Genomic DNA, 13,344 nt, shown 5'->3' with positions numbered 1-13,344 from the left:
CAAACGAGTCCATTATATATCCTCTGCTGCGGCTCCTCAGACACCATTCTACCACCTCCGAGAATTAAGAAGAGAGAAAGAAATGGACTTATCTCCTCTTCTACCTCCCATCCTCTTCCTCTCTTTCCTCTCCCTATACTTACTCCATAGAATGAACAAATCACATATTGGCTCAGCGACCAAGATCAGCTTCTCGGAAATGGTCAGAAATGGCCACCGGTTCTTAGAGTGGACGGCGGAGCTGGTGCTCGCCAGCCCCACCAACACCATCATCCTCCCCTCCGGCATAATCACAGGCAACCCCAAAAACATCGAGCATGTTCTCAAGACCAAGTTCGACAACTACCCGAAGGGCGACGCCGTCACCGTCTTGGAGGACTTCCTCGGCCGCGGCATCTTCAACACCGACGGAGACCACTGGAAGCTCCAGCGCAAGATCGCCAGCCTCCAGTTCAACACCAAGACCATCCGAAACTTCGTCCTCGACAACGTCCACCGCGAAGCCGTCGATCGCCTCCTCCCCCTTCTCTCCGAGGCCGCTGCTGCCGGCGAGACCCTCGACCTCCAGGACCTCCTCGACCGCCTTGCCTTCGATAACGTGTGCAAGGTCGCCTCCGACGTTGATCCCGCCCGTCTAAAGGGTGAGACCGAGGACACCGGCAGATTCGCCCACGCCTTCGAGGTGGCCATGGATATTAGCGCCAAGAGATTCCGGCAGCCAGGGCTCCTCTGGAAGCTCCGCCGGGCGCTTAACATCGGAGATGAGCGACGACTGGGCGAGGAGCTGGCGACGGTGAACGAATTTGCCATGGGGGTCGTCAAGGAACGTAAGCAGAGGAAGACAGAGGAGATGGAGAGCAGCAGCGACCTCCTCTCGAGGTTCATCTCCGAAGGAGCCTTCTCCGACGAGTTCCTCCGCGATGTCATCATAAGCTTCGTGCTGGCCGGGCGCGACACCACGTCGAGCGCCATGGCGTGGTTCCTCTGGCTGGTCTCCACCCGACCAGGGGTCGAACAGAAAATCTTGGACGAGATCAGCTGGGTCCGGTCGAGACATCACAACCCCCCCGGCGGCACGTTGACGCTGGACGAGCTTAGGGAGATGAACTACCTCCACGCGGTGGTGTCGGAGGGCTTGAGGCTTTATCCACCGGTGCCGCTCCAGCCACGGCAGTGTGCGGCGGACGACGTGCTGCCGGACGGGACGGCGGTGAAGAAAGGGATGTCGGTGACGTATAACACGTACGCAATGGGGAGGATGGAGGGGATATGGGGGGAAGACTGCAAGGAATTTAAGCCGGAGAGATGGCTGGATGGCGATGGATTGTTCCAGCCCAAGAGGCCGTTCCTGTTTCCGGTGTTCCACGCCGGGCCGAGGACGTGTTTGGGAAAGGAGATGGCGTACACCCAAATGAAGGCGGTGGTAGCGAGCGTCATTGAAAGGTTCGAGATCGAGGTGGTGGGAGAGAAGGAGAGGGAGATTGAATTCACCACCATCTTGAGGATGAAGGGTGGGCTGCCGGTGAAAGTGAAAGAGAGAGAGGGTGGAAACGCCGGTACGGCAAGAGCTTTTGATCATTAACAAAAAGAAAAATCTCTCTTTTTGACCCAAAAAAAAAAGAAAAATCTTGGGTCACGACGGTGTATCGTACCTGTGGTCGTTATCGTTGTGGACTTGTGGTGCAGATGGTCCAAGCGAGCCTGTGGATGATATTTTCTTGGGGAACTTGTAATTTCCCCTATTTTCTTTTGGTAATGAGCAGGTAAATAACCATTTGCAGGGTTTCTGTACGATGTTCCTACCGTATTCATGTGGTCTTTGTACTTTTGGCACTATAGACTCGTTTGGTTTATGATTTTTTTTTTCTTCCATATTTCATTGCTTGAGATGCCTAGGGAAAAGCGGAAACCATATTGGTAAGAAGCCATGCATTTGCTGATTTATCGGATGTATTTGATGGAATTAGCATAATTCTTTAGCAATGTAGATAACCATAATAGCTTAAAGCTTATTGAAATATAGGATAAGGCTTTTAAGACCACACCAAACATAAATATTTTGGAAATCTGTCACTTTTCCATGATCAACCAAACATACTAAAAGTACTTTCCTAGTTCTACGAATCTATTTCCAGAAATCATAGTCCTAAAAGAAAAAATGCTTCTCGCGAACCAAACGAGCCCTTAGTGATGAGGCACCCCGAACACATGTGCAATAACATTGGGCTTTTCTCCTAGAGATGGGAGATTCCCTTCCATTCATACCCAGGGACCTGTAGGGGGGAAGAGGTTGTGGCGGTTGGGGTGTAAAAGTCGAATTTACCATCGGTGACATCAAATTGCCTTTTCAGGATGTTTCAAATGGCGAACTAGCTACACACTTGCTGCCAGTGCGGACTAGCTCTACAGTTGCCCCCATTTTTTTTTCAAGAGTAACGAGACGGGAAGGGGGAAGTTCACTCGAGCGCGTGCTTGCATCAATAGTCGTGCATGATCAAGTTTCTAGGTATTTGTGGTAATGGCCGAGAGAGTGGGCAAGGCGGTGGGCGGCTCAGCCGTCGAGGACCGCCGGCACTGGGCGAAGTCGGGGGGATGGGCGACGCACCGGATTTTCAGAGGAGAATGTGGAGAATCTCCAGCGGCACTTCACGTAGGTTCTCGAACTATCGGAGGATCGGATTGAAACCTTGAGGAAAGCTTGGGAGAACCTGGCGGTGGACATCTGGAGCCTTGGCCGCCGGGTTCTAACGGAGTGGGTGGCCCAGGGCGTGGCACTACGGGAGAAGACTCAATAAGAGATGGAGGCCATTTCACTCGTCGAGAATCACTTGGCCCTCTGATTAAAGATGGAGGCGGACTGGGACAACACCCTCACCGACGGCCCCTGGGTGGTGGCGGGGCAGCTGCTAGCTATGGAGTCATAGGTTTCCGACTTTGTTTTAGGGCCGGACACAGTGAAAATGATAGTGGTTTGGATCCGGATGTCAAAGCTTCTGGTGGAGTACTGGGAGAGAAAAATCATCCTGCAGATCGCTGCCGATGCCAACAGGCCAATGGTATCACGGAGCAACAGAGGATGATGAGATTTGCAAGGGTTAAGGTGGTTATTGACACCATTGCACCACTGTTGCCTAGAATCCAGATCAAGGGTAGATTCAATGTCTTTGTGGTAGCCATTTGTGTACGAAAATGTTTCCGACTTTTGCTACGAATATGGGTGAATTAGGCATGTCGAAGCTGCTTGCAAGTTTTTGACGCCGAGCTGAAGGAGGATGTGCAGGATCGGACGCGGTCCCCGGCTCCCATGGTGGTAGAGACGGGTGGAGATTTGGGGCCCGAGGGGAGAGGGGGCGACGGCGAGCTGAATTCCAATTTCGATGAAATGGCTCGGAGACCGATATTTGGCACTTGGTTGGCGGCTACGAAGATTCGACCGTCATAAGCTGTGAAGGGACCACTGCGGCCGGGGAAGACAACTGAGTCAACCTCGGAATCGTTGTTTTTACGGCCATGCTCCTCCCTAATCGTCTGAGCTCCCCTGGTTCGTCGTTGAACTCGGATGGGTGCGTGGTAATGATCACCCTCAAAGGACCAGCAGACTGACAAGGGAGCCGACTCGAGCACTGGATCTGGGGTGACTCAGGGAAGCTGTCGAGCCCGGTCGAGCTTTGACCCACTGAATGAGTTGGTTGACTCGGCTGACAACTCAGGCAGAGTTGGGCCGGGCACTGTGTAGGCCGACCCAAAGATAGCGATGGTGGAATTAAGCCTGGGTCATTCAAATAAGAGGGCCAGGAGCCCAGCAATAGGGTTAGTGGGAGTGGGCCTATGCTCGGCGGACTCGAGCTGGCTCAGTGGCATGGATCGAAATACCTAGGTGGATGGGCCTTACACATCCAAGGTGCCTGAGCCGAAGGTTAGGAATGGATGGGACCCTGGTGAGCGGGAGCCGTCTGCCACCCCCTCTCCGCCTAAGCGTTGGTGTCTTTCCCAGCAATTGTACCTCTGGCTTCGGTGACCCCTGGTTCTTCTCTGACACCGCTGGAGATTCGCCCGCTCTCCAAAATTGATTGTATAATTTAAAAATAATAATATCTTTTACTCAATATAAAGTGAAGGGATAGATAATAATATTTTTTTTATTATTTCCTATTAATCTTTATTTAATATCAGTATATAATATTTATAATAATTATTGTTTGAATATTGAAAGTTCAAAATGCTATTTTCCATTGAAAAGATAACTAAAAACCTTTATAATTATTTTAATGATTAATAATAGTTCTAGTGGGAGCTACTATAACCATAGAATGCATGACTTAAAACCTTGCAATGCAAAATAGAAGAAGAAAAACAAAGGCTGCCCTAACCTCCCTTCTTTTTTTGTTTTTTTTGATAAAGTGCACCAACTCGTAGTTGGGGTGCACCCATCAATCACGTATACAATTCCGAAATTCCTGTAAAGTCAAATCGGATCTCATCCGTCTCTCAGCGATCAAAAAAAAAAAAAAAAAAAAAGAAAAACAGCCAGCTCTCACTCACGTGCATCCCACGTGCCCAACACCGCTTTCGTTATGAGAAACCGGAGACCCACGGTCCAGTCCCGGCCACTAACCTTTACCGTGAGTCGGTGACAAGACTCTCTTTCTTGTCCGCATTCCTCGTTGTTAGAGCTAAACCCTAGACGCGATCTCCGCCGGAGCCTTCGCCGCCCACGGCCGTCACCGCCGCCGTCCGGCGTAGCGCCGCCCTTCTCCCTTCTCACCTTCTTCTGGCTAAGAGAATCCCGCTTTGGCCGGCGTAGCGCGGTGGAGACCCCTCCTCCTTCTCAGCCGAAGAATCTCCTAAAAATCGTATTTTGAAGCCCATCAACAGCCTATCCGTAAGATTTCTCTAAATAATTTTCTTTGTCTCTCTCTTTTCATCAGTTTCATCAATTTTGCTCAGTGTTTCATCACATTGTTTACTTACAATATTTCTTTTTTCCGTAGTTTCTGTTCAAATTTTTGGTGGGTTGTTTTGAATTGGAAAACCCAATGAGTGCTTTTGCATCCCGTTTTAATAGATGCTTGCCGTTGATTCCTAGGCAAGGTTAAACCTAAAGTTTTTGTTAGCAGTACTATCTTATATTCTGTCTAGAACTGTAACTAGAGAATGAGGTCTAGATCAAGATAACTCTTGGTCAGCGTCCGAGCCTTCAGCATAAATCCTTAGTTCCAATCCAAAATGTGCTTTAAAATAAGCATCAATTGTGCCGGTTCATTGCTAAATTCCAGTCTTGATTGTATGTCAAATCTTCCTCTCGCTGCGGAATGTGCAACTATGGGACATGTTTGATTGGTGAGGCAGATAATAGTTAAAGAATGAAGGTTCCATTGTTGATTACTATAGGTTTGGATGCTGGAATAGAAAAATGGTAATGTGGGATACATCAAGATGAAGCAAAGCTGTAGCAAAGCACAGAGAAAGAATGAAAAAGTTTTAGTATGTGCTTTTCTTGGTCGGTATTATTCATTTTATACTGCAGAGGTGGATACTCTTGTATGGTTGAGAGTAATAGTGGTGTGATTCTTGGAAGGTTGGTGAGACTAAGTGGGTAGAGTCTATGGTCCTTTTGATCCCTCGGTGAAGGGAGTATTGATTAAGATGATTAGACCTCTGTTAGTCTCTGTGTGCTTGAGATGGAAAGTGGCTTTGATAAAATGCTTTAGTTATGATTATGCCAAGAGATAATGGATTTTTGTAATTTCCCAGTAGGATGACAAGTGCATGGTTGAGCTCAAAACTGTATTTTAAATCCAGTTTGGGATCATGAACTTGTTTGGTGCTTTTATCCTTTTGGTTCTGCATTTGTTTGAGACTTAAGGAACTAGCAGGTCCACTGCTAGCTGCTACAGGATTTGAAAAAAAATAATCTATCTGAGGAAAATTATAACGGTGGAGTAAGGACTGGGAACATGTTTTGGAGGGGAATGGTTCATGCTGTTTTTCAAATAATGATAGAGTAAGATCCAAGGACATGTTTTGGGGGGATGGGTTATACAGATTTTTCAAACATTTGTTGAAAAGAAATCTAACTTCCCAATGATGATACGAGGATGGCTAGTATTGACTTCGGCAATCTTTGGTTTTCATTTAAAGGTATACTAAAGACTAAGATTACATGCATCGGGAAAAAGAGGGATTAGAAATAGAAAATGTTCAGTCGGCTATCCATGTAAGAAGAATGTAGAACCATGGAAATGAAGGTAGGTGAAAGAAAGTTGATCTTGAAAACATCACCAGACATTCTGATGGTTGTTCAAACTGCCTCTGCTATCATTTGAGTTGGAAGTTGTGGCTCGAGTAGTATCAATGAACAAATACAACTGAAAGTAAAGTTTTTAATATCATGGGGCCGGGCTGTCCCATTTTTTCCATGTAATGGGATGCCCTGCTTACCAATAGTTGGGAAGTTGGATGTTTTGCCCCATCTATTTCTCAACTAGTCATACATGGTCGCCTAGATCCGGATACTTAGGATGTTAAGATGCCTTGCCATCCCACTGGTATTTAAAATCTTGGTCGGAAGTGCAATTGCTTGTTGGAAGTTTCTTCACTTTCCTTTCATTTAGGGACACTAGATCATAAAGAAATTAAAGGATGTCTGCTTAAGTCTATGCAGCAAGTGGTTGAATTATTACTCTAATTGATTTTAGTGTTTGTAATCAAGGAATCTTTTCATGGCAGTCCACAAATAGGGAGTGGTGCAGGGAAGTCAAGATCATTTTCAATTATATTATTTACCCTTTCTAAGTTAAATGTGTGCAAAATGTATGGATACATACATGCACACATATATGTATATATTGTGCTCGACAAATTCAAGATAAATTTTCTGTGATAAGTTGGTGATTGGCATGTCTATGATCTTATTATCTGATGCAAAAGTTAATGGTTGTGTGCAAAACACATGATTAATTCGAGAGAAAGGAATGCTTTATCATTATGATTCTATCTCTTATCAAGCAAATTTGTTTGGAAGTAGATTTTTTGCCCATGAGATCTTTTTTGTGTGAACTCATAAATACACTCCTTGTTGCACTGAGATGATAGAATCAAAAGGGGTTTTTTTATAAGAAGGATTGTATTCATATATAATACACACACACACACAGAGAGAGAGAGAGAGAGATTCACTGTAATTGTATTTCTTTTATTCAAAAAAGGAAATACATAAAATTTAGGACATGTCTTTTGCCAATGCCCTCATAAAGACTTTCATTCTTTATAGTAGAATGCATGCATGATTGGATAGATTGGTAGGTCTCTGTGGCTAGACTTTCCATCTTGTATCGACATTTAGATTTAAATTTGTGCTTTTAATTGAGCTTCTTTAGTTTCTCTTTTTGTTAATTTGGTATCTCATCATTCATATTTGCTGGCTATTAATCATAGTATGTTATCTAATATGAAACATTAATATGCCAAATTTTGAAATTTTCTATACATACTCTGACTGATTTCTAGTTCTTGTGGAAGGTTAGTGTTTTTGTATGAGCTCAAACATATAGTTTGCTGAAATAAAGGATATTCTTTCAACATGAAAGATGGAGATATATTTGTTTTGTTGTCTTGTGGGTAGTCAATGCTATTGGATATGTATGTATAACTTATGGTTTAAGCTATCCCTAGTGAAGGTTATCATTGTCATACTTTGTCATAGGCGATGCAGGTAAGCTCATGCCATCTCAAATAGTTGTTAGTATATTTTGTCTCGTGCTAATAAATGGTTGGGCTTCATCAGTTTGTTCTCGACAAGAACTTTCAAGCTATGTTATCTTGACTAGCTGGTGAAGATATGCATGTTGACATAACATCATCTAGGTGCTAGTGCAAGCTTTGAGGGCTGGACAGTCTATCCTAACTTTTCTACACAAGCCTGACCTAAGTTGACTTGCTTTTCACCTTAACAGAGAGATGAAAGAGGTGGGCGTGGGATGGAGTAGAAGTTGCTTGACTCAATGTCACTATTACCATTTTTTCTGCAACATATGCTACCTATTCTTTATTGATGTTCCTGCTATTTTGCATGGGAGAGAGGGATTTACCATCTCTACTAGGGGAGGGAAAGGAAGAACAAGAAGAGAGTAGGAGATGGGTTTTCTTTGTCATGAAACCACAGTTATCCCTGAGTGAACCACATGAAGGATGAAGGCATCGTGTGCTTTCCATCGGCAGTATGGAAAATAATGGTGGTGAATGTTCTAATTAGGTGTTTTTCTCAGCATTGCCCTTTGAAGAATGGGGTTTTGATACATGCTTATTGTCACATCAACAGTTACAGTATTTTCAATTATATTTGTTTGTCACTTGTTTTTTTGGGTAATTCAGGAATTGATAGATACCTCTTTTTGAACAATATTCAGAATTTGGAGAGAGCTGATGTGTATATGTACTGAAGAATGACTGTATCTATCAGAGGAAGCCTTGTGACTTCGAGCACTCTCTGAGTTTTGTTTATTTAAATATGGTCTACGATCATCAAGAATGCATTGTGGCAAACGGAGGGTTATGCTATTATCTTGCAATACAAAAGTAGTTTTTTCAGTTGACTACCCTTAGTGCTAACAACTAAACAAGTGCAGAATTATGGAGTTGCACTTGGAAGTCCCCTTAATTTAATTTTTGAATTCTTTTTTGTTGATGCAAGTTTTCCTAAGATCTGGGTTCTGATGGATTCAACTTCTAGACATACTTGTGCCTGACACATCTAGTCAGACCCATGTAACGTGACTTGTAAATAGATAACTACTGACAGTATTTCGTGCCTAACAATTGTCTATAAGGGGAAAACAAAAGAAGCTAGTAGGAGTTCCCTAACTTCAGAAGTTGTGTGTAAGCAGTATGTTATGAGAAAGTGAGTGAAAAATCATGGAGTATATTTAGAAGTGGAGTTAATGTTCAACAAAATCAATATACGAGTAGTATTCTGATAGATGGAAATTTATCAAAATTTCCGAGGCGTGATAAATCTTCTTCCTATTCTTGCTTGAGAAAAGATCCACCAGTCAGTGTGTGCTGAAGTACAAATTGCTGGCAAATTTATGTAGCTAGTAGATGTTATATATTCTATGAATATGCCAAATGCTGGAAGAATTATAGTTTTTGTGATATAATTGTTAATTGTCATGGAAGTTGCCCCTTTAGTAGGCTAGTTCCGATGCAGTATCGTGGCTCCACCATATAACATTGTAACCAGCTCTCTCTTAGCTAAAACTTAAGCTGCGACGGTAATCTTAAGGATCTTTGCAGACCATTCTCATTGCTTCCTATTCTGGGTGCGTCATGAGTGGGCTCGAAGAGGTATTGCGACCATAACTGATGCCCAGTCTTGCTCCAATGGCAGGTCAGTCCGATATGGATTAACATGTGCTAGCTGAGGAAGAGAAGTTGGCTGGAACAGAGGACAAGGTTGAACATTGTGCAAACTATAGAAGCTGATGAAATAGAGGATGTGGAACTTGAGTGTTAAAAAAATAGAACTTTGACACCATGACGAATGTCATGTTTATTCATTTTTGTTGTAGATTTCAAGGGTTTATTCAATTCACCAATGTGTTTCGTTTTCCACCACAGGAAACTCATAAACCTGCTTCTCAAAAATAGCAACTGCAGAACAAAAAGGTAAGCTCTAGAAAAGGTGCCTATTAAGTTTTCGAGAGGAGAATGGTTAGTAAAGGGTTCTTGCATGGAACTTGCAGATGTGAACTCAGTGCCTGTGGAGACCAAAGTTTTAGCAAGCTAATTTAGATGCTGGGACAACAGAGGTTGGGATTGCTAAATGATAGTTTGAAACCCCTTATTGAGCGTGCCCTGCCCCCATTACCTAGTCAGTTGAAACTATAAGCAATCTATGGCATAGTTTTCCATTAAAATTATTTCAGCCTCATTTTTACCTTATAGATTAGCGGTGGGGTGATTAGTTAATGACGCCGGGTGATCATAGTGGGGAGGAGCTGGTTGTGCAAGCATCTTTGTCACTATTGTTTCTTTCTGCAGGTTGACACTTATCCTCACTCTGAATAGGGATATGTGTGTTAGTGCATGTTGTATTCATGACAAAGATGTATATCATCATGTTTGGTATTAATATATTACTCTCGTTACATCTGAAGTATATATCAACAGTGACAGGCATTCATGCATTGGCTGTCCCACATTGGACATTCGTGCTAATTTTTTGCGCATTCAAAGCCACACGGCTTGTAAAATTAACTACCATCTTTTACAACTGTTAGCTCTAAAGATAACTAAACCGAGTAACAATTACATATTAAAAAAAAAGTGAATAGTTTGGGGAATTGATTATATAAATTTGAGAAAAGGACTAACTCTTGACCTCTTGGATTTTTTGGGACTGCATGCAAGATGAACTTTTATGATCGAGTTGATACCAACTAAAGTATAATCTTGGTATTTTATAAAAAAAACTATACAAACTCTAAAATGGATCTTTATATAATGCATAAAATATTAATTATAGCTGGAAATGAATCCAATTGTGTGGGATTTAAGGATATGTATTGTAAAATTAACTGGAATTTTCATGTGACAGATGAGATTTTGCATTTTCCATTAGCTGTCCACTTGTCATTTGCCAAAATTTCTCTACCAGTTGTTGGAGTGGTAGGATATAACCCTGATTTAGCCCTTTTGTTACAGACAAAGGTGCGGCATCATGTATCGGTGTTTGCTAATTTTCCCCGGAGAATAAGTCCCCTTCGTGTTTGCATTTCAAAAACCAAAGTGATCATTTTCTGTGTTAGTGGACTTAGGAATCTGCATATGTTGTTTCTGGGATTGCGCTTCCATCAATTTTGGTTTAGACTTCATGCCTTAGAGATGGATGTAGTTTTGAATTTCAAAACTTGTGTTCTTCTCATTTAAAGTCTTTACAAATTTAGGGAAAACCATAAGTTATGCCACCCTTCACACCAACTAGCGTCCTAAGAGTTATGGTTGGGCATCGGAATAATGTCATCAAAAATTTTTTTAGGACTGGTCTATGCTTGACCTATTATAATGGTTGGCCTTATAAATGGGAAAAGACTTCATTCATGGCTTTGTACTTCGAATTTTGGTGAAGTAGGGATCCCTTTCCCTGGGCCATGTTCAATGGACAATAAAGTTTATAGAGCCTCGTTGAACCTGTTGTATCTTTGAGCCAAATGAATTTTGGTGAGCACATGATAATTTATCAATCAAATTTACCATCTTATGTTTTTTGATATCTATTTTGTCCATTCTCGATCTTACTATCTTGGAAGTCTTTTATTCTATATCTCACCCATGATTTTATCCACGCTGTCCGGTACCTTATAACTGACATTTGCACAGGATATACAATTTAAGCAATGTTAAGTTTTCATAGATTTATTCTGCTGACATTTGGTGTTGGAAAGGTTTTCAAGGACACGTTATTGTTGTCCTCAAGTTTTGGCATGATAGATCAGTTGATAATACAATATGATCATAAGTTTCTGTTACAGGTGTCTTATTACTTGAGCTGTTAATAGAAAAATGCTATATATATGATTGTGCTAAAATTAGTGACAAAGATCCTTTTCTAAATTATTAAATTACGTACAAGGAATTATACAGCTTAAACCTGGTTGGTCATCTGGCAGAAATTCCCTGGAACAGCTGCTCCTACAGGGAAGTTATGCTAAGAACAGGACCCAAGGAAATGCAGAACCACGATAACAACAATCAGAAGGTTTATCCTCAACCAATGGATGAGAGTGTGAATCAGAATAAGGACTCCATGGAGGCCCTCGTATCAAAGATTTTTAATAACATTTCCTCCCTGAAAGCAGCATATATTCAACTCCAGGAAGCTCATACTCCCTATGATCCAGACAAGATTCAAGCTGCTGATAAGCTTGTTATAGAGGAGCTCATGAAGCTGTCTGAACTCAAGCATTCCTATAGGGATAAAAACCACCACAAGCTCACATCAGCAACACCACAAGATTCACGTCTAGTTGCGGAAATACAAGAGCAGCAAAGCCTGTTAAAAACTTATGAGGTCATGGTAAAAAAATTTCAGTCACAGATTCAGACGAGAGACTCCGAGGTTGTTCAATTGCAGCAACAAATTCAGGAGTCAACTCAGAGAAAGATGAAACTTGAGAAGAAACTCAAGCAGAGGGGTTTGCTTTCCAAGGAACCTGAGGACTCTGAAGAAGAAAATAACTACTTCTCTGTTGAATTGACCCCAAACTTGTTCTCTTCTGCTGTAGATACTGCATACAAATCCATTCATGATTTCTCAAAGCCTTTAATTAACATGATGAAAGCAGCAGGGTGGGACCTTGATGCAGCAGCCAATGCAATTGAACCAGCAGTTGTCTATGCAAGAAGGTCACACAAAAAGTACGCATTTGAGTCTCATATTTGCCAGAGAATGTTCAGTGGATTCCATGAAGAGAGTTTCTCTGTTGAGGCAGGCAATCTTGCAATTTCTAATGAGGGTTTCTTCCATCAATTTCTTGCTGTAAGAGCCATGGATCCATTGGATATATTGAGCCAAAACCCAGATTCAGTTTTTGGAAAATTTTGCAGGATGAAGTACTTGATGGTTGTGCACCCGAAGATGGAGGGATCTTTCTTTGGTAATCTGGATCAGAGGAACTATGTGATGAGTGGTGGGCATCCTAGGACACCTTTCTACCAGGCATTTCTGAAGTTAGCAAAGTCAATTTGGACATTGCACAGATTGGCATATTCCTTTGATCCCAAAGTTAGGGTTTTTCAGGTGAGAAATGGGAGTGAGTTCTCGGAGGTTCATATGGAAAGTGTGGTGAAAAACATTATTTTGGGCGAGGGAGATCAAAGACCTAAAGTTGGGCTTATGGTGATGCCAGGTTTTATGATTGGGGGGAGTGTTATACAGTCCCAGGTGTACCTTTCAGGTGTTGAGTGTGCTGAATGAAGATTGATACATTTTGGGAGGTTCTTGCTGAAGTGGGAATCATCATCTATCTCTGTTGTTCGATAGCTAAAGTCAATGGTTTGTTTTGTTGTTCGTCTGTAACTGTAAATTTAAGGGTTATGAGAAAATTAAAAGGATCTGGGACCTGTAGCATGCCTGTGACAGTAAATTGAAAATATTGAAGGATTTATTGCTGTATGCTAGTTACAATTGGTATTGTACTCGGTGCAAGATAGTAATTGTAGATATAAGTTGAGCACCGTTTGTTAAATATCTGTATTGTATGCTAAATCAGTGGACTTATTTGATACTTGCTTTCCAAACGCTGCGATGAGGATTACCATATAAACTTGTTCATGTTTATAGTA

At 42.2% G+C, this 13,344-nt stretch overlaps 2 protein-coding genes across 5 annotated transcripts; both read left to right on the top strand.

Annotated features, from left to right (window-relative positions):
• Nucleotides 1–8: 8 nt before the first annotated feature.
• Nucleotides 9–1,870, top strand: LOC103702787 (cytochrome P450 94A1-like). Its single transcript, XM_026802919.2, has 2 exons — nucleotides 9–1,593; nucleotides 1,626–1,870. Exon 1 carries the CDS (start codon nucleotides 83–85, stop codon nucleotides 1,580–1,582), a length of 1,500 nt encoding a protein of 499 aa, XP_026658720.2. The 5' UTR covers nucleotides 9–82; the 3' UTR covers nucleotides 1,583–1,593; nucleotides 1,626–1,870.
• A 2,738-nt stretch (nucleotides 1,871–4,608) lies between these two features.
• Nucleotides 4,609–13,344, top strand: LOC103702786 (protein GRAVITROPIC IN THE LIGHT 1-like). 4 transcript variants are annotated; one of them, XM_026802874.2, is made up of 6 exons: nucleotides 4,609–4,882; nucleotides 9,389–9,453; nucleotides 9,619–9,666; nucleotides 9,744–9,871; nucleotides 9,946–10,041; nucleotides 11,670–13,344. In XM_026802874.2, exons 5-6 carry the CDS (start codon nucleotides 9,969–9,971, stop codon nucleotides 12,974–12,976), a joined length of 1,380 nt encoding a protein of 459 aa, XP_026658675.2. In that variant the 5' UTR covers nucleotides 4,609–4,882; nucleotides 9,389–9,453; nucleotides 9,619–9,666; nucleotides 9,744–9,871; nucleotides 9,946–9,968; the 3' UTR covers nucleotides 12,977–13,344. The 4 variants fall into 4 exon arrangements, with proteins under 4 accessions (XP_026658675.2, XP_008783568.2, XP_008783571.2 ...); XM_008785346.4 differs by lacking the exon at nucleotides 9,389–9,453; XM_008785349.4 differs by lacking the exons at nucleotides 9,389–9,453; nucleotides 9,619–9,666; nucleotides 9,744–9,871; nucleotides 9,946–10,041.

This window comes from Phoenix dactylifera, chromosome 5 (genome assembly GCF_009389715.1).
Source record: "Phoenix dactylifera cultivar Barhee BC4 chromosome 5, palm_55x_up_171113_PBpolish2nd_filt_p, whole genome shotgun sequence".
Classification (NCBI taxonomy): Eukaryota; Viridiplantae; Streptophyta; class Magnoliopsida; order Arecales; family Arecaceae; genus Phoenix; species Phoenix dactylifera.
Note: the sequence above shows the minus strand (reverse complement) of the source record. Positions and strands in the feature narration are given on the sequence as shown.